The sequence below is a fragment of the Siniperca chuatsi genome, linkage group LG12, assembly GCF_020085105.1.
Source record: "Siniperca chuatsi isolate FFG_IHB_CAS linkage group LG12, ASM2008510v1, whole genome shotgun sequence".
Taxonomy (NCBI): domain Eukaryota; kingdom Metazoa; phylum Chordata; class Actinopteri; order Centrarchiformes; family Sinipercidae; genus Siniperca; species Siniperca chuatsi.
Genome location: NC_058053.1, coordinates 21,595,501 through 21,617,210, shown reverse-complemented (window position 1 = coordinate 21,617,210; position 21,710 = coordinate 21,595,501). Strand labels below are relative to the sequence as shown.

Here is a 21,710-nt window from a genome sequence, read left to right as displayed (position 1 = left end):
CAGGATGAACTTTTAGCTGTAGAAACTTTTTTTCCCCTGATTTTGACGCAAAATAACTAATAAATGTTAGCAAGCATATTTGAAATATTTCATGAGCAAGGAGATATTAAGAGAAACATGAAGTGTCAACCATCCTTCGTTTCCCAATATCTAATATTGCTTGAATGCATTGATTGACAGGTAGATAGATTCACTAGAGGACGGGCTTCAGTTTTCGCTGTCAAAAAAGGGTGTGGCTCGGTGACGATACAAAAATAGTAGCCTTGTACATACAGGTTCATCGGTTTAAATCGTTTCCAACAGACAGCTCCTTTAACCAATGAGCGACTTTAAAATATCCATGTTTTGATTTTTCAGCCAATGGGAGAGAATGGAATTCCTAAGTGGGCGGGGCTCCAGGCATGGACAAGTACTGTCGCTTGGGAGCTCCGGTAACAGATGGCGGTGGTGGCGGGGTCCACATCCAGCATAAATCTGACGGAGTGGAGGCATTGATGGGGGGGTCCGGAGCAACTACCAGAGTTGGTTGTATATTGGGGAATCTGGACAAGGCATATTCAATCTGACCTCATTGAGAGTTTCTTGCCTGCAGTCTTGGATTTTTCTCTTTTTACCTTGGTTTTCTACTGGAGGCCGCAGAAACCTCGGGCTAGATTTGGCTACAGACCGACCCGAGTGCAAGGAGAAATCTGTGGGATTGTTTGGAAACTCTCATGAAATGTATTTGCCAGAATTTGGCGGTTTGAAGTCGTAACGTGTTCATTTTGTAGACTCAACTGTGTTTACACGATAGCAAAAAGTGGAATTAATGTGGAATAGGAAAAAAGTTAAGGAGACAAGCTAACTACTTAGCTAGCTTGCTATAATGCTAGTTAGCTACCCAGTAGCGAAACTCTAGCATGTTGAATGAATGAATTGGCGACTGCCTGCATTTAACTAACAACCGCTTGTTATTACAAGAACACGTCGAATATTGCATAAAACGACGTTGATTTTCTACAACAGGGCGAGCCTGCTAACTTCTGACTGTTACACTGCATACCCACAAATGAACAGGAATGCGATTCCTGGGAGTTGGTGGACAGCGGCGATTTAGCACGCAAAGATAGTGTTGTGCTAATACTGACTATAGCCTGGTGATGTTTATGAGGCTGGGGGAAGCTAACTTTAGCTAGCTACAAATATTTGCACTGCTTGGGACTTGGCTGCAATAGTGTGAAGCTTACACCCGGTTCGGGAATGGGGAATACGGTGTCGTGCTGCGTCTCTCCCGAGTCGAGCCCCAAACTACCGTCGAGACAACCGGCAGAGCGGCTGGAGGAGTTCCAGACCAGCACCGAAGTGAGCGATGATAACACCGTGCCCTACCTGCAGCATATAAGCGACAGAGAGGTCCCTGATGGTAGGTGTCTACCTGATACCCGGCACACCTGTGATGATTAGATTAGATAGCTTCAACTTGATTTTCATTTCCTGTATTTGAGGCCATGAGGCGTCACACCCACATTATTTGTTTATTGGGAGGTTCATCTTAATCTGCCATAGTGAAAGAAGCTCCTTCATGTGACTCCCAAGCACACAAAGTAACATTGGTGACAGAATCAGCAAATATCTACTCATGTGCACACACATGAGGGACACGTCCACTAATATGGACACGCAAACACAATCTTCAGTGTAACAACATACAACAACTTGATGACATACTCTTTCACATCTGCTGAGAAATTCACACACACCCGCTTTAGCTATTGCCAAATGTGTTTATTGCCATCCCGCAGCCAGCAGTGCACTGATGATGGCGGCATTCTTGGCACTCTTTAGTTGGGCACTGCATCATGTTGATCACACCAGTGTCACATTACAAAGTCAGAATTTGGCAAGAAAAACAAGCCCTTCATCATTATTGTCTTTTACCAACCTCAGTTTTATTTCCATGGCCTGTTATTGAGTGTATGTGGGGGGGTGGGGGGGGGTGGGGGGTGTAAATTAGAAATAGAGAAAGAGATCATACCATAACTAAAACAAACAGGATTTTTTAACAAGCGTATGTTAGGATATGTAGGACATCAAATGGCCCATGTCTTCAGACAACCTCCCTCAAAATTTTTGTGCTCACGCTGTGATCTCACGCTGTGATTAAGGCCCCTGATAAGGAAAGCATCTCAAATATTTCTCTGTGATGAAGGCCCAAGCTCAGTTCAGTCCGAGTGTCGCCACTCCTCATTGGCTCCCGGGCATGCACAGTGTTCATTCCATTCATGCTGTTGTGGACAGTAGTGTGCAGTTTGGTGAGACCAGCTGTTGGCAGGGTGAGGGTCAGAATCTGTCCAACAGTCCTTCCTACATTCCTCGTGTCTCTTCTCGCTGTCCTCACTTCACAAATGCTGCCCTCGCCTAATCCCCTGTCTTTTATGTAATGTGCTATCCGCACAGATTTGGATAAAGAACACAATTCTCTAAGTCATGCTCGTGTTTAAACCAGTGCTTTCTTCGCATTTGCATCGCTGGAATTACAATACAGCTCTATCTGTAAAGTGTTAGCTCAATGTCCACAATAAGTCTACAATGTAAACTAATCATACTGTACATTCAGTGTCCAAAAATAAAACCCTGCCAAAGGCTGTTTGTAGTTTTAAGTGTATTTTTTTACCAGCCAAAATAATGTAAGTTTTTACATACATTTGTGGGACTAAAACTCTTAAATATAATACTTGATCACTTAAATTGATATTTTAGCCTGGTTAGTCTATTCTTACTTTAAAGACAGTTGCCCACGTGGTGATGACAGTATTGATACAAAAATCATACGTGTCTGTGGTAGATCTTCATTGTCTGCTTTTTATGCTAACACTGAGTGATTGGTTAAATGTTTATTAAAATCTGAAAGTAATTGGAGCAAACACTGGTACTCGGGCAAATTTGAAATGAAACGCTCATTATTAGGGTAAAGTTCTGACTTTCAGCAGGACGTGAACAGTGTAGGAATTGTAGCCTTTTTTTATATTCAGTCCACACGCTAACATTTATTTATCTTAAGTCCTGTTTGGTGTCAATAATTTCGCAGTCAGACATTATCAGACAATTGATATCTTCTCTGGTGATGCTCTGCCAAATCTGTACTGCAGCCACCTTCACTTCCTGCTTGTCTCTCTATTTTTGTTGTGAGATTGGTTTGTTTACGAATAACTCCAAAGACTCCTATTGCATCATTGGCATTAATGGCTTCCTGTTTTCTCCTTTGGCTTTATCACAGCCAAGTGAAGGAGTGTGAGCTAAGCAGCACACAATGTGCCTTTATTGACAGATTGCTATTATAAAACACTTACATACACTTCTTGTTTTCTCAGAGCTGGCCTTGGAGTCTAACCCGTCGGACCACGCCCGAGCGAGCACCATCTTCCTTAGCAAGTCCCAAACAGACGGTGAGTAATCCTAACATGAGACACACACACACATACATACACTTACATAAGATCCTTTGAAGAGTAAACACATCTGAAACATGTGATTTAGTGATGCCTATTAAGACAGATGCAGTTGTCTAATTTCAATCCTAGCAACCCCGTTGTTATAGTTTCTTCAATCCTGGCAGTGGTGTTAAAAAGTTAATTACTTACTTCGCTGTAGAGCTTGATTAAGTTGGGAATGCACCACACACCCACTGGAGCCATAGGCATCTCTAACACACAAGTCAATAAGTGATTAAAGCGGGTCTTTTGTATACTCAGTCTGCTGTAGATGTAGAGATAGCTGCAAGTAAACAATCACCAAAACATTTCAGGTGTAATACTACATTTGATTCTGATGACGGATTTTTGATTGTTGCTGCACTGCATCTTGTAAAGAAGGTATGTGCTGAACACTGATTCCTGCTTCTAGCTTGGCTTTTGCTGAACACCTCTCTTCCTTTACAGTACGAGACAAGAGGAAAAGCAACCACATAAATCATATCAGTCATGTAAGTGTCAAAATCTAAATGTAAATCATAAATCTAATTGCTGAATTGATTATATGTGCTAAGCTATATTGTCTTTGCTGACCAGTTTACACTTCATATTCACAAATTTTCGTATTCAGTGTTAATCCTAAATTGTATTGCTGTCAGTGTAGAAACACCTGTGGAACAACATTAAAGCTCAGGATTAAACCAGTATGGTGACTATGACTAATTCCTGTCCTATGATCAATTCAAGTGGCTGATTGTGTGATTTCAATGCCTCAAGGTATCTCCTGGTCCACTGTCAAAGAAATACAGCTCCTGTTCCACAATCTTCATAGATGACAACACCGTCAGCCAGCCAAACCTCAAAAGCACAATCAAATGGTGAGAGAATTTCACACACAGAAACTCAAACACACAATGCTGTGTTGTCCAAAAGTCACTCATTTCACATGAGAAAATCCTGTTGCATCACAGCATGGTAATCCTAATGTAATACTTAATGGCTGCGTGACTAAAACAGATGTCCTCCTAATTTAGGACAGTCCTCTGTAATGACATTATTTCAGTGAATCTGAAAAATCACATTTCATCAGGATTATCTCAGCGTGTTTAACTGAAGCCTCTTAGCTAAATGTGTTCAAATGTTTTGTCACACCATAAGGTCTGACACACACACACACACACACACACAGCATGCTATTCTCCCATGAGATGTTTTCATTAAAGCTATAAAGCCCAAAAACTAATCAACACTCGTTTTTCTCTTTCTCCAGTGTCACATTAGCAATATACTACCACATCAAAAACAGGTAGGTGTACATTTTTATTTTTAAACAACATTTTTATGTTGCTAAAACTGTGTGTGTGTTTAAAGTATGTTGACAGATGTTATTATGTGTTCTTTAGGGACTCAGACAGGTCACTGGACATCTTTAATGAGAAGTTGCACCCCTTATCAGTGAGTATGTTGATGAGATTTTCTCAAACTCAGCAACAGTGACTAATTACATAACAACGTCATTACCTGGCTCATATCAGCAAGACCGTAATTCCTTCAAGCCAGTAGATTTTGATACATCAAGTCATTTGTCTATTATTTAGTCAATCTATCCAACCAGTCAGTAGGTCTGTGCAGCCTTAAGATGTTGCTAGTTTATTTGCATTTACTTGCATGTTGAATCTGAGCCTAACAATTTAAGAACCTTGACCATATACCATACACCAAGATCAGAGATGGGATCTGGTACAATAGCTTACCCCTTGAGTACATACATAAAAAATGTATATGTGTGTGATAAATGTATATGTGAAAGTTCAATAATTTGAGACATTCTCTGAAATGCAAAACTCCTTTGCTGTGGACAGTTTCTTTTTGTCATTGCCTTCAGTTATTTTTTGTTCAGTTGCACGTCCATGTGAAACCTAGTGGTGTCCCAATACCAAACTTTGCTTTGTGTAAAGATAGTTGTACCTTCTTTTCTAATTCCTTCAAACTTCCCTCAAATTGACCTGGCATTGAGGACTGTCCATAAGAAAAAACATGAACAGCCGTGGTCAGTTATGCATAATTAAAATGGATTCGCTGGTTTAAAAAAACCACAATGAAAAAAGTGTTCTTTCTCATCCTCTCTTGTGGTCTTTATAAATGGTTTCCATTCAGTGGTAGACTGATAATGAGGCATGAGTGGTGTCTCATTCCATAATGAAGTTGTTTTACCGCTGACCCTCATAGCTCAGTTTTTGGAGGGCCACTCCAAGCTGAAGATGACATCAAATAGTGGGGAGGGTTAAGAGGAAAATTTGGGACAAAACCAATATCAATGTTGATGATATCAAATAAAACAAACTTCTAAATGTCTGTTTGCAACAAGCATGCTTGAAGCCTTTAAAGGAAAATTCCAGTGTATTTCAACCTGGCGTATATAAATGTGGCTATTGTGACTCTACGGGTCGTACTAACTTTGCACTCGTCACCTCTGTTGTAGCGATTTGGGGAAACGAGGACTCACTCAAAACAACGTATATCGTTGGCAAGCTGCTCAAGCCTCCTACAGCTTAGCTCCTACCCATAGAGCCACATTTATGGGAAATATGCCAGGTTGAAATTTAACTCTTCATGCTTTACTTGTTGCTGTCATTTTAAAATATTGCCATGCTAAAAGTGGTGGAAACTGAACAAATTGCAAACTTGGACATATTCCACTTTCAAGACATTGTTAATGGATTTTTTTTACCTGTTTGTGGTCCATTTTTTTGTTTGTTTTTTTGTTTGTTTGTTTTTTTCAAGAAGCAAATCAGTCTAGATGAAATCAGTAACCGTACACCATACTTGCTTCCCTCAGACGTGTGTGTGTGTTTGTTCCATACAGAGAGAGCCAGTGCCAGATGACTACTCCCGTGTAGACCCAGAACACAAACTGATCTACCGCTTCGTCAGAACGCTCTTCAGCGCTGCACAGCTCACTGCAGAATGTGCCATTGTCACTCTAGTAAGTCTGCGTCTTTATATTGCTGTGGTGTTCACACTTATATACTCCAATATATTGTCAGAAGTTATTGTAAGAATCTTGGGACTCAGTGGAGAGTTTAACAGAGGTTTAGTTGATTCTTTTTAGGCCTTTTGGCGTAAAGTGTTTTGCATAAAAATGGTCCAAATTTAATAACAGTGTTTTAGTACAAACAGATAGACTTTATCAAATCAGACACTACAGTCTGTGAAATATAATTGTGATTATGGACCTTTTTTATAATCATGTATCAGTCCAAGGCCATTTGTAAAGATGCTTCTATCTGTAATCTGTTATTCATTTTTAGAGTTGTATTACTATAACCTGGTCACCAGAGGGCAGTAAACTCATGCAAACTGACTTGTCCCAAATAACACAAATTATACTTGACAGGTGAGTGTCTGTGTTATGATCACACAATACAGACTCTACATGAGAGATGATTAAAAAGCATTTGAGGTGGATTCTTGGTTACATTAAAAAAAAAAATTGGTATTTTTACGAGACCAGTCTCACAGGTTTGATCCCTCAGTTAATATCACCAACATTTTGTAGTTTTTGCAGTTAGCAGCATGTAGTCTGTTTGATTTGCTCTGGAAAATGAGTTCCAATGAGTAATGTATGAAAGGAAAAATATGACTATACCATCATCCTCAAACGTGTTCCCTATTACAAGAAAAAAAAAACAGTTTTACTAGACGCAGCATTAGTAAAGTAGTTGGTCTAATTCAATTACATGTGTTTTATGTGAATTTGCTGGTACATAATATGTGGACTTTAACCCAGCATTAACTTACTGTTGTCCCTGGTAGTTGATAGGGAATTATTAAGGATTCAACTGCCAAAACCTTCAGTTCAGTCAGTTCCCAATTTAAAATTTTGACCTTTTAAACATTCTTCTTCTTCAAGGTGTATTTGGAGCGCCTGCTGACCTACGCTGAGCTGGATATCTGCCCAGCCAACTGGAAGCGCATCGTCCTGGGAGCCATCTTGTTGGCTTCAAAAGTCTGGGATGACCAGGCTGTGTGGAATGTCGACTACTGCCAGATCCTGAAAGACATCACGGTGGAGGACATGTGAGTTTGTTTCTATACGAAAACACACTGCAAATGAGGAAGATGGAAATGGAATCATTGGTTTCAGTCACTCATTCACAATGAGTAATTGGGTAGGATATATATATATATATACACACACACACACGTTAGATGCCATGTTCTGATAATAGATGTTCTATACAGTTTTATCGTTTTTCATTTATTTATTTTAGATTTGCGTTGGGATTATAGTGATTGTAGCATGACCCTTTGGACTGATATTTAACAAAGTGGTGTGGAGTTTTGAGACCTTCACTAATTTGGACAAATATTACCAAGAACAAAAAGAGAAATAACTTATATAGATAAAAATAAATATGTACCAGGGTCTCATAAGTCACAATAAGAGCGATTCAAACACCTTTATGGATTGACATCTTCAGGAAGGAGTGGCTTTGCCTGGATCAGGGAAAGTGGTTCTGACTAGATATAGTTGGGTTCACCTACTCTGGAACCAAACTGAAAATGCCAATACCTGTCTTCTAATTCTTCAGTATTGGTAGGGTGGTACGGGAATATGGGCTGTAGGGGGCCGTTGGTGCACACCATCCAATTCATGTGTAACTGAGAGCTGTATTCTTTGCAACAAGATAAGTGTCCTCTCGTTGATGGTTGCGATTATCATTGACAGAATCTCTAGGCATAACCAAACAGTCAAGATTGTCCAGTTTGGTGGTGAGCAGATTGCATCTGTACTTGCCGATGATGTAGTACTGTTTGCTTCATCAGGCCATGCGCTCCCGTGGGCATTGCGGTGTTTTGCAAACTAGAGTGAAGCGGTTGAGATGAGAGTTAGGGCCGGGGTATACCTGATCACAACTAGTTCGTATGGCAGGTTGTCCAACCACATCGGAAATCAAATGTGTTTTATAGTTGTTCCAAACAGCCGCACTTGAAGGCGGGGTGGAAAGCCGGCCGTCATAGGGAGGGAAGTGCGTGTGAATGACTGATCATCTTTTTCAGAAAGTTACACACCCCCTCACTCTGACATCGGAAGGGTGTAGGTGGAGGGGGTTTCCGAAGTTTTTTGACCAACCGACAAGCAATTCTGACGGAGTATACTGGCCCCTTTAGCACCTCGTCTGAGGCCATGCTACTCTGCTGGAAAGAGCTGGATTTTCCCCTTTGGGTTAGGAGCGAGGTTCTGCTCCAACTGAAGCAGTTCAAGTATCTTGGGGTCTGATGAGAGCATGAGATCAGAGATACAAGAACCCTAAATTAGTCTTCCTATGCAGGGTGTCTGCGCTCACCCTTATGGAAACCTGAAAACAACTCTTGAGTAGAACAACTGCTCCTTACGTTGAAAGGGTACCAGTTGAAGTGGTTCTGTGTCTCCTCACTCGGGAGGTCTCCTGGACACTCCCCGTGGACATATTGTAAACATGTCCAAGTGGAAAGAAACTCCAGGGAAGATCCAGAACACACTGGAGTGATTGCATGTCCTAACTGGACTGGGAATGCTTTAGGATCCCACAGAAAGTGCTGGAGGATGTGTTTAGGAAGGACATCCGGGCTGCTTTGCTGCTACCACGCCCCAGACCCATTTTTGTAATGATTGGATACACAGTTGAGTAATGACTTAGCTTGTTTGTTAATAGTGGCCAGGTCATTTAACTAATGCAGCAAAATAAAAATGGATCTTAAATTGTTGTTTCTCGAGTTGTGGCTGACATTTCAAATTCATCTCTAAATGTGGTTGCCATGGGTATTTGGGTTTCTGAGCTCCAGATACTTTAAATGTAGAAAAGGGGAGATTGCTAACAAATACATCAGGGTTCTGGCACTCCCCGCTAATAAAAGAAATATAACAACAAAGATGCACTTAAAGCAGACAGAAGAAGGGAAGTGCCGGGATAGAAGCTGTAGCATCTCTGCTGTCGCTCGGGCTATAAGCCGGTGAAGAGGCCAGGGGCTGCACTTGGATCACCCAGGCTTTATTTCCTACAATTGCTTTTCCTCTGTGTGTGTATATATGTGTGTGTGAGTGTGTGTTGTATAAAAGAGGTTGAAAGTGCCTCCTTGCTTTTTGTGATTTGGAAAGGTGCGTGCACTGCCTGCATGCGTGTTCTCTGTCCATGAGCCCCCCATCCCTCTTTGACTCTCTCTCTTTCCTCTCATATACGTCTGACCTGCACTCTCTCTGCTCTGTTTTCATTGCTGCCATTGAAGTGTCTTTGTGAGCCTGGTCGGGTCTGGATGGAGGGATGGGAAGAAGGGTAGGGAGAGAAACAGAGAGACAGACAGAAATGCAGGGGAGGGTCTCAAGTGCTCTCACTGCTTCTACATAATGGCCCTGGCTCTCGCCCACTCCATTAGTTGCCCCGGGAGACCAGACATCACACACACACTCATGCTCACTCTCACCACCTTTGCTGACCAACAAAGCATCCTAGATGCTGTCTCCTTGGCGACCAGCTCCCTTAGCTTTTCTCGTGGCTGTGATGATGAGGAGGAAGGATGATGGAGGTTGTAGTCTGGAAAAAGATGAGCTGTGATACTGATACATGTCTGATTACCTGCAGGTGTGTATGTGTGTGTAAGATCTGGAAGAGATTTGATTCCATCTCCTTAAGCAACTTCCCATGTTGACTTTGAAAGTCAAAGCACAAATTTACAGTGTGACCAATTCTTAAGTAAAATTATATCACCTTTGCTGCTCAGATGAACAAGAGGACTAAGTATTTGAAGAACAGAAATATCTTTTCTTCTATTGAATAGCTGTCAACAGTTTATACTTGGTATCCCAAGTAGCTGATTAAAATTCATACACGGGTGTTCATGTCGCCCTTTTTATTTATTTATTTATTTTTTTAATCGAAGTTGTGAGGTCTGAACAGGATCACAGTCAGCGCTGTCATTCTCTGATATTATTAAGATGCACTTTTTTAATTTATTAAGTCCCATCAGCATCTCATGGGATTTTAATCAATTGACCGAGGAGGTTAGAAATGGTTTGCTCAGATTTGAATTTGAGATCTTATATTGTCAATACACCGCCTGAGAAGATGAACTTGTGCTTCCCATATTTCTTTGCTTGGCGTCTAGGACTTATCCTCTGTTCCTCTATCGCACCATTGCACTCAGTGTAGTTTACTATAGAAGAGAGCTATCAGCTATCGGCTAAAGTTATACTTTAGCAAAACTTCAGTTTTGGCTGTCTGGAATAATCCTCAGGTATCTTTCCATCCACCAGGAATGAGATGGAGCGCCACTTCCTGGAACTTCTCCAGTTTAATATCAACGTGCCAGCCAGTGTCTATGCCAAGTACTACTTTGATCTGCGGCAGCTGGCTGATGACAACAACCTCAACTTCCCTCTGGAGCCTCTCAACAACCAGCGTGCCCAGAAACTAGAGGTGAGCTGCCCTCCTCACACCAGTAATTTCATTTTGTCTCATTATGATGCACCTGTAATATTTACCTCTCTGCTCTGCAGCAAGCCCACTGCTCTCTTGTTGTACTGCCTCTGACCTCAGATTAGAAGCTGTCTTGGTGAATATGGTGGCTACTTCAAATTCCCAAGTGAAAAGAAAATACCTGATTATTTTAGCAACTGTTTCCATTGGTTGAATGAAAGTGGGCTTTAAGGCATCAGCGATTACTAAAAACACAGTGAATTAGCTACTAAACTGTAGAGGAACAGAAAGAAAAAACATCTCAGGAATATACAGTAAAGTGCAACACGAGCTGAATTATAATTTTTGTTTTTGCGTGTTTGTCCGTCCAGGCCATTTCAAGACTATGTGAGGACAAGTACAAGGACCTGAGTCGAGCAGCAGTGAGACGATCCTTCAGCGCAGACAACCTGATAGGTATACGACACTCCAATGCTGTGCTGTCATAGGTCGGACTGCTGCCCTCTGATTTCCAAAGCTCAGCTGACCCACAGCCAGCTGCGGACAAACATAGCCACCTCACAGGGTCAACACAGCCACATCAGGCAGGATTCAGCCTTGAAATGCTACTGTTTGACCTGCCCAAACAATAAATTACATTACAGCTGTAGAGCCACGTGATTGTCAAATTAAACTTGAAATTGAGGTGTTACCCTAAAACATAACCACACAACTATTGTTTTTACAAATTCCTTATTTATTTCTTACCTGTCCCTTATTTCCAGGAGAAAATGTTAAGTAGTAATAGCGCTACTGCAGTCTGTCTTTGGATTGTCGTAAAAATTAGAATTATTCCATGCAGCCGTAAAGAGGCCATATTATGTTAATTTTCAGGTTCATACTTTTATTTGTGGGTCCTACTAGAATAATTTTACATGCTTTTAATTTTCAAATTTTTTAAATCTTTCTCATACTGTACATTGCTGCAGTACCTCTATTCACTGCTCGCTCTGTTTTAGCTCCCTAAAAATCCCAGTCTTCTCTGATTGGTCAGCCAGCCCACACTGTTTTCAGTCGCAAGATGGTTGCTAGGTAGGCATTATGTGAACGTGTGACATAGATGAGTAAAAGAAGAAAAGGCTGAAATACAAACGAGGCGATTCAGTCAGGTTAGGAGCAGTGTTTTCTGTGGGAGACAGTAACTCCCTAAGGTGTGGACTTTAGGCTTTGTAATTTTGCAGACCTTTTACATACACAAAAAGCTATATAACAAACTAAAGGGAAGGGAAAACCCCAAAGCATAATATGGCCTCTTTAAAGGATCAGGCTGGTGTTGTTCTATATTTTAGTTGTTGTCACCAAATCCCATGAAAAGACCAAAACCAACAATACGTCTGTCTCTTTGTACTTTTGACTTCCCACCCTGTCTGTGGCTCTCAGCCTAAAGGCCATTGGTTTATACTGACATACATATTTAATATGGGTCACAAATGTATAATTTAATTCTTAAAAAGGCTCAGTAATTTCCTAAAACAGCTGCCACTGTAGTTTTTACTAAACGCCACTCAAACAGGAGTAGATAGTGCATTTGTTGGGGACTATTTTTAGTGATGGATTAATACACATTTGATGCTCCTAGTGAGTATTTACAGCAGCAGGACGGTGTATGTGGGATTGACTCAAAATAAACAGTGTACAGTACACTACTACTGCAGTGTGTATGTGTTCATAGTAATGAAGGAACATGTCACCCAGTGCAACAGTCTGGCTCATTGATGTGTTTTAAATCACTTTTGGACAAAAGTGGAGCTCTATGGCACAGAGGAATAAGACTTTTCATGGGATTTGTTGACAGTAAGAAAATATAGAATATCACCAGACATAACCTTTTAATAGGCACATCACTTCGAATGCAAAAGCTGTTCCTTTGTAAATTAGTTAATACCAAAAGTTACTTTTGAGAGTGTAAAAAAAGAGACTTGTTTACTGTTAATTCCAGTGGTGTTGGATTGTATTTCAGTAAATTATCTACACATTTGAATTTGCATACAGCATGTCAAAGCTGACTAAGTATTTAACTATAAATAAGCAAACATTCAGTCAGCTGTTGTCTGTTGTACTGTGTCTGGGAATCAGGAGTGCCAATCTGGGGTCAGTTTCACTTTTCAGATACACTTCAGGTGGTCAAAAAGGAGTGATTTATAGATTCTGGATCAGTACCGCTACTGAGTGGCTCGATATAGCAGTTAGGTTGACATGACAAAATGCAGGTTGGGTCCGCACTGTCCAGTATTATTCCCCTCAAATCCTGCCATCCTGACCCCGCCTCAAAGAGCCCCGTCAACTGATTACCAAACCCATGCTTGTCCCAGGCCCCGACCTGAGCTTTCGAACAAACTACATAGATATTGAGGGGGGAAAAGAGACTGATGGATACTCCCCTCCTTTTTGCTTACTATGTAGGCTACTAGCTGTGAAATGTGTCTTGTTTTTAATTGAAAAAAAAAAACATTTGCAGATGGAGTATTTTAAATAAACACTAATCATGTAACAAAGATATGTTGTGTTAATTGCAAATTGTGTTGTATGTATGATCTGTGACCTTAAGGTGATCAATATGTGTTGTTGTGAGTGTTCAACTAGCTGTGCTATAGTAGCACAGAGCTGATTTAACCAGTACAACCAGTCTAAAACCAGTCCCAGTTGCAGGGTTTCTTGTGGTGTGTTGTAGCGGCAGTGGGACACCTTGCCTGAATCGAAGACCGCCTCCACCGACATCATAAAAAAGTGAAAATACTTTTATGAAATACAACATTAACCTTTAGCAGAGGTGCTATTTCATACAGACAAAGCCATTATATTTAGTGTGGCAACTGTTTAGGCCATTGTCTTCTAACTAAATGATTATAAGACTAGGATCAGGGTCACTTACCACATCGGCTAAACAACTTCCTGGATGACTTAGTAAGTGTTACCCTTTTTATTATTTCAAAATGGTACTTTTGATACAAACCACCAATCAGAATGTGAAGGAAACAGAGAATCACACACTCTGTTGGTCACTTATTAACAATGCTTTGGTCCTTAGACCTTCAGGTAACTTAGTCAGACAGCTTCTGATACTATATATACAGCATATCAACAGTATGGTGCCAGTGCTGATAAGTAAAGTAAGTACAAGTGACTGGCCAGTGTGGAAATTCTTAAGTTTCTTATCTGTCAATGTTTTTGATCCTACACACCTATTATGATGTGAAAGAAAACTGTAACAGAATGTGACATGTAATTTTTAGGTGTAGCTACATGTTTGCTTCCTGCGCCAGTGGTTTCATACTCCCTTTGTTTTGTTTTTTTTTATTTAATGACATTACAGTATGGGTTTACCTTGTTTTGGTATATGCCAATGTCTTTCTAATTTTAGTATTTTAGGAAGCAGTTGTAACATTAATCAGATGCATATGAAGCTTTCATTGGAGGTGACTTTGGAGCAATGCTTCCTTTGCTGTGGTTGAGATTTTTCCCATGTTAAATAATTACAAATTCTGAATACATTAATGTTTAAAAACCCCATAAAAGTGAGATTATCATTGTGTAACTTTACTATTACACAGCTAATGTAGGAATATAATAAGTGAGTAAAACACAGTTTTTGAATCAATCCAATACTGCATTCAGAAACTCTTTGGAGTTTTAGTAGTGCTGCAGTCAACAAGCCACAGGGTAGTACGATTCTGATACAGCCTGAAATAAGGTTGGGCGGCATGATATATACTCTGAGACTGAGACGATATTCATTTGTCAACTGTCAGAGATTGCCATATGATGGTGCCATACTGTTTATACAGTGCTATCTGTCCCTTTAATATCTCTGGTTGCATTAGGTCACTGTGGGTAATGTTGTTAGTCAGTGAGCAGGAGTTCTGTGTGACCGTGTTTTGATTTTTAAATATTTGCATCAATGTAATGATGTGCCGTGATTTGCTGGATTAGCCAAAAACAGACATGCCTATCTATTTTATTAATGAACAGTTCTTTATCGATTTTCTTAAGAAACTTTACCAGATCACGATATGCATCGACGTAGTGATGAAGTTACGCACACTGTACTGTGATAGATTTTATCTATATCGCCCACTCCTAGCTCGTAAAAAAAAATAATTTTTTTTTAAAAATCACTCTGTATATGATGGCTGTGTCCAAAATCATTCCCTATTTGCAACCCAGTGAACAATATTTATTTATTGCTCTCTGGCCATTTAATTCGTGTGTCTGAATTCTGAATGTAACCAATGTCCATAACATGTACAATAATAATAATCTAAATTCACTCAGTAAATTACAGTTTTGCGACACTTTGACCTGTCAGTGATTCATGAGTGTCCAGAATCAGAATTTACTGCTTACTATAGAGTAAACAGTAGCTGTTAGTGAATGAATGAACGAGTGAATGAGTGTCTTGTTGCATTGTATCTGGTCTATGAGGCTACTGTCAGCAGAGAGAAGTCTTTAAGGTTTAAAGATGGACAGTGCTACAAGCAAGTGACCACCAGTATGACTTCATGTCTGCAGAAAGCAGCAACACATTGGAGGAAAACAGGAGCCTGCATGAAGTGAGTAAGACTTTGCTGATTTTTAAGATTTTAGATTTGTTCGGCTCCCTTGTGTGCCAATGTGCTGATACAGAATTCACAGAATAAAGGAGCCATACATTTGATTTGTCGTCACATTTAGGCCACTAATAGTTTGCAATTTTGCCCTTATTTAAGTTATTTACATTTAAATATTACTTTCTCCTAGTTGACTATGAGCACAAATTCAAATGTAGTTCGTACAGAGACAGAGATCCACACATCCTTATTCTTGCGCACTTGAACCATTGAAGTTAGAACAAAAAACTGTTGTATTGATTTTTACTGGCGGTTTACAGACTTAAGAGCACAACACCTGTTATGCCAGATATACAGAAACACACAGACGTACACGTATGCACCAAACTCGAGATCAATTCCGTTTTAATTCCACAATATGAATCAAAATCTACAATGTTTTTTATATCCTTTGAGGAACTATCAGTATGAAAGCAGATTTACACTTAAACAAATAAACCTAAATGTCCGTTTTTACCAACACTTTCTGGCATTCATCATCACTCATACAATCACATTCACTCACGCAAATCAGGCTAATAAATTAGAGATATCTAGCAGGTGAACACAGTAGTCTAAACAACATGGTTGGCCAACAACAATGAAAGAAAATATCACAGCAGGGAGAAAGCAGAAAACATTAAGCTTAAATGTGCTTAATTTTCACCAAATCTCAGACATTTAGTTACACGTTCTGTCTAACACTGTGAGACAGCTTTCCTTTTGTAGTTTCAGGTTACATTAAGAGAGTTAATTTGTGCTCTTGAATGCCCAACAGAGACACTAAATGTGACCTCTGTAAGGAGACAGGAGGTTCCTTCAGTTGATGTTGTCAAGGCCCCTAAAACAGATTATTCACATTAGACCACAGATCCCTCCTGACAAGATTTTGTTCTGTAAAATGTTACATACAGCTCTGTACACATTTACATATGTAAACAGTGTGAATACAGTCAATTGTGATGAAAAGCAGAATCTTGCTATAAATGTTCAAAGTGGACTTTTCAAAGTGCTTTTGTCCAACCAACAGTCCAAAACCCCAAAATAATGAATTTACAATGTTTTTAAAAGCAGAAAATCCTCATATTTTAGAAGGTGGAGCCAGCAAATATTTAGTGTTTCTTCTATAAATTTAAAGTGATTATCTTTTTTAGTATTTTTTTATCTATGAATTACTAGACTCAATATTACAGCACTGTTTCCAGATAAATAAGGAATAATTTAACTTGGTGTAAAGTCACCAAAATTTTAAGTCAAATTGTCCCAATAAAAGAATGTATAAAAATGACATAATAGGTAAAGATAATACATTTGACTCTCACCACTATTACATTGATGAGTATTTTCATTATCAATTAATCTTCAGATTTTTATGGATCACTTGTTTGGTCCATAAAATATGAGCAAATAGTGGAAATGCCTGTCACTAAGGTGACATCTTCAAATTGCTTGTTTTCTTCAACTAACTAACTCAAAGATAGTCAGTTTGCAGTGTTTATAAAATGGAGAAAACCAGAAAATTCTTTGAAATGACTTTAATAATTAGTCAACTATCAAAACTGTTGCTGGTTAAATTTTTGTCTATCGATTAATTATTTCGAAAATCTATCAGTCTATGGCCTTAACGTCTGTCTGATCAGAGTTCATGGCATGAAATCACTAGAAAAGTAGAGCAATGGTTGTCAGTTTTTTGTTGTTGTTTTTTTTTTGAGGTCCTTGAGTTGTTATCACGACGTCCACAGCAGAATTGTCAAAACAGAAATCATAAAAAATTGAGAATGCACTAGAATAGTAGATTTCACTGTAACGACTATCGTTCTGTTATTCATACCTTTTTTTTAGACAGTTTTGGTACAAAGTCTTATTCAGCTGAGGGTCTGTGGTCTGATGTTATGTTAGGGGTCCATGTTTGAGTCCCTGATGTGGAGAACATAAAGTGAGTAGCTCCACTGTGAACCAGCAGATGGGGGTAAAGGCCAAGGTCGGTTTCATCCTGCAGCTTTAACCTGATCACTGTCTGTTACTTCACACAACATGAACAAAACTAGTTAATTTTTTTTAGACTTTAGTGACTTTAAGTGTGATGTAACCTAACAGGAGGTCATGACAGTATCCATTATAAAGACTGAATTCCTTTTTGTTTGATTCGCAGATGACTTCCAAGTCTGAGAAAATTTTAGAAAAAGACAATTTCTCAGCTCCGTTTAATTTTGTAATAATACAAAACTCACCAGATATCACACTCAAACACTGACATGAAGCAGCACATTTATGTACAAGGTTATACAATTCAAATCAGATGAGATTTGTTTCTCTGGTGTCTTACTCGTAGCTTGTGGCAGTGGCATTGGTTGGATACAAACTAAACATATCACACTATACATCTAATTTTCTTTTTTACAGCAAATGTGTACAATATATACATAAATAAATATGTTTTTCTCTCTCAGTGCTCAGGATGAGCAGATATGACGGATCCATTATTGATCCATGTGACTCTGTGGGGTTTGAAGAGTGTTTTCTAAGTAAATGTCAAGTCTGGTCAACTGTTGCAGCTCTACCGCTTAGAAAAGCTGGTTTAATTGTTGGAGTCAGTTTTCACAAAAGTCTGACTCTTTTAAATATTCTGTGTAGGATTTTCTCAAGTTTGAATTCGTATTACCCAGGTTGTTTATTTTTTTCCATTTTTACGCTCTGAATCTTTAGGTACGTTGTGTTTCATATTGTCACAATCATCTAGTGTTTGTGAGAGCTGAAATTCAGAGCGCAGCGATACACGAGCACACAGTCCTGCAGATGTTTGTCCACGCTCGCGTTCTGGGTGTTTGGATACTTTAGTTTATTTCTGAGAGTCCAGAGAGGTGACTGTACAGACTGTCAGTTCATATATGGGATGGAGCAGCTTTATGGTACATCCCTGATGTCAGCCCAGTTCCAGTATGTCCAGTTAAAGCAGTACTGGCCTCGCTGTACATGGAGGGTGGAGCAGTGGCTTTCTGTGGCCAGCACGGGCAGCATCGAGCCACAAACCTCCTCCAGGACTCCAGGGTTTTTCCTGACCAAATCCAGACTCCTGAGGTGATGCCCACCACTAAGCACATGAAGTACTTGAGCATGAAGACGGCGTAGTCTGGGCCCACGCCCGAGCGCTGGCGCTCAGACAGACAGGAGCAGGCTAAGGCTCGCTCCCAGCCGGGCCGGTAGTGCTGCTCATAAACCAGGCAGGCCACCACGATGGTGGCGGGAACGGTGTACAGCACCGTGAAGAGCCCGATGCGGATCATCAGCCGCTCCAGTTTGTCCGTCTTGGTGCCACCTTGCTTGATGATGCTTCTGATGCGGAAGAGAGAAACAAAGCCGGCGAGTAAGAAAAGTGAGCCGGTGAAGAGGTAAACCACGAGAGGTGCGAGTACGAATCCCCTCAGATTCTCCAGACTCTGGTTCCCTACGTAGCAGATTCCAGCCACAGGGTCCCCGTCCACAGAACTGAGAGCCAGGACGACGATGGACTTGACGCTGGGGATGAGCCAGGCGGCGAGGTGGAAATACTGAGAGTATCCTGCGATGGCCTCGCTGCCCCACTTCATCCCTGCAGCCAGAAACCAGGTGAAGGACAGCACTACCCACCAGATGGAGCTGGCCATGCCGAAGAAATAGACTAACAAGAAGACTAGGGTGCAGAGAGCGGGGCCAGTGGTGTCGTAGAGGATGTGCAGCTGGTCGCCACCAACACTGCTGCTGGTGCCACACGCCACTCGCTCATGACCTGCCACCAGGCGGATGATGTAACCCAAAGAGACGAAGAGGTAGCAAGTAGCCAGGAAGATGATGGGCCTCTCTGGGTACTTGAAGCGTTCCATGTCAATGAGGAAGGTGGCAACAGTGGTAAAGGTGGAGATGAAGCACAGCACCGACCAGAGTCCCACCCAGAAGTTGGTGAAGGCGCGTTCGTCGGCTGAGAAGTAGGGCTGGTGGCAGGGCTGGGCGCAGTTGGGCAGGGGGCCGGTGTGGACCTGGCCGTACAGAGTGTGGGACTCCCTCTTGATGGGGACCAGGGGGTCTCGACAGCGGCACTCCCTGTCACACTGCGGGGGGCTGGGGGGTCTGGTCCGGCCTTTAGGGGTGGGCTTGGGGAACGGTGGAGCCAGGGTGGTGGTCTCGCTGCTGTTCTGGTCCATGCACAGGGTCTCGTCACCCAGCTGGGGCAGCTGTTCGCAGCTCATCCTCTCGGGCCACTCGAAGCCATACTGGCTCATCAGAGGGGAGCAGCCTCGTTTGGCCCGTTCACACACGGAGCGGCAGGGTGGCAGCGGCTTGCGGTAGTCCGGCAGGCAGATCGGGGTGTACATGCTGCACAGGAAGAAGAGCAGGTCTGGAGAGCAGCGGATCCGGACCAGGGGCCAGAACTGGTGCACCTCCAGCCCCACCTCCTCCTGGGTGTCGTGGTTGAACTGATTGGGCATGTAGGTCAGGTTGTAGCCGATGCCCCTGCACATGGGCACAGTTATGGGCTCACACACCAGATCTTTGGAGGCTCCTAACGTGAGACCAGGACACCGGAGCAGCAGTAGCAGCAGCAGCACGAGGGGCCGCGGGTACACCGGGCTGCACGGCGTGTGCCTCACCGTAGATGCCATATAGAAAATAAATCTAAAATTGTTTTTAGAATTGTTAATTTTGAGTCATTAAAAAAGAAAAATAAGAATAGTAATGGAGGAGGGTAAAGCAGCTTCTTTTAATTTATGAGTTCATCTCGGAAACCTGGGTGAAAACTTTCTTCTTCTGCTGGAAAGATCAGGACCAGAGTTTCATTGACCTTTCAGCCTCTTAATGATTAAAACAAAACGGTAAATCCAGGATGTCCTTAAAGGTCCACAGAGCACCAGGCGAGCCTCTGCTGTCAATCATTCACCAGAGCTCCCGCAATCGCTACGGAGAAAGTTCATCTCCGGTGGTCACGTTCCAATAAATTTAACGAGCCTGTAACATTTTTACCAGCCCTGTTTGTTCCCGACAGGTCGAAAACGCCAGAAAGCGTCGCATCATGAGACTCTCAGTCGGTGTAAATAAAAGTAAACGCTGTCCAGGAAATTGAAAAAGTAAAATTGTGATTTTTTTGTTTTCTCACAAAGTCTCCAGTCTATGCGCCCGGAGCCCGGTGTGTAAAATCCACTTGACTCTCGGTTTATTCCGTCAGTAACATGAAAAAGCTTTCGGGCACATATGTTGGCTTTTTCTTTTCAAAGTTTCACAAGTGTCATGTGTGCTGCCTCTGCGGGAAAACCAAATAAAACACAATAATAATCCGACGTGTAGTCTACTTCAGGGTCAAAACTTATCCCGTGTTATCAAGTACAGCAGCGTGCGGCTTCCCTGAGCCCCGAGGACGGAATCAAGTCCGTCTGAAGCTGCAGCACCTCCTCATCACGCAGAGGGACTGCTGCGTTCAAGGGCTGTCGGAAATCTCACTTTACACATGAGATGCGCAGAGGAGCTTTGCAATGTAAGTTCTGTAAACCCCATTTTATGGAGAAGTGGCTGCATAATTTGGTTTATGACGACATGCTCCAAACCAAAACTCACTTTTACTCAGTGTTTGTATGAATTATTAGAACCTCGTCGCCAACAATAAGAAAGTCCAGGCACGTTTGTGTATTAAGTGCAAAGAAATACATTAGGGCTACAATTAAAGACACAATGAAGAGAAAAATAAAAAGGCAATTTTAAAAGATAAACTCAATTAAAACTAGACAAAAATAACAGATAATACAGTTTAATTGCAGTTTCAGTGCAGTAATAGAAAATGTTCTGGTCTTTAATGCTCCACTGCAGTGATTTTAGTGACTTCAAGCGTCCCTGTAATTCTGCAGGAAAGTAACTTTACAAAGTAGATTTACTCGTGTACTGTAAAGGTACAATTGTGAGGTACTTGTACTTGAGTATTTCCATTTTATGATTCAGTTTTATTTTATGTTTTATTGAAGTTTTACTTAAGTTTAGATACATGATTTAAACAATTTGTCACATATCAAACGTTTTGGCAATTAATTTTCTGCAAATCAACTAACTGATTAATAAAAAAATTGTTTTAACACTAGTTTTCACATTAATTTACAGTATCTAGTTAAAATGAGGTCCACTTCAACCATCTACAACATTAAAATGCTGCTTGCACGTTA

General features: G+C 41.0%; 2 protein-coding genes across 2 annotated transcripts; one reads left to right on the top strand and one right to left on the bottom strand.

The window, feature by feature from the left end:
• The first annotated feature begins 426 nt into the window (after positions 1-426).
• Positions 427-14,273, top strand: ccnyl1 (cyclin Y-like 1). Its single transcript, XM_044215703.1, has 10 exons — positions 427-1,402; positions 3,351-3,425; positions 3,918-3,961; positions 4,227-4,327; positions 4,720-4,755; positions 4,853-4,904; positions 6,316-6,435; positions 7,363-7,529; positions 10,744-10,906; positions 11,278-14,273. The coding sequence occupies exons 1-10, from the start codon at positions 1,240-1,242 to the stop codon at positions 11,392-11,394; spliced, it is 1,038 nt and encodes a 345-aa protein (XP_044071638.1). The 5' UTR covers positions 427-1,239; the 3' UTR covers positions 11,395-14,273.
• Positions 14,274-15,781: 1,508 nt separating this feature from the next.
• On the bottom strand, positions 15,782-21,041 carry fzd5 (frizzled class receptor 5). The gene has a single exon (XM_044215702.1). The coding sequence runs from the start codon at positions 20,166-20,168 to the stop codon at positions 18,414-18,416; it is 1,755 nt and encodes a 584-aa protein (XP_044071637.1). The 5' UTR covers positions 20,169-21,041; the 3' UTR covers positions 15,782-18,413.
• Positions 21,042-21,710: the final 669 nt, after the last annotated feature.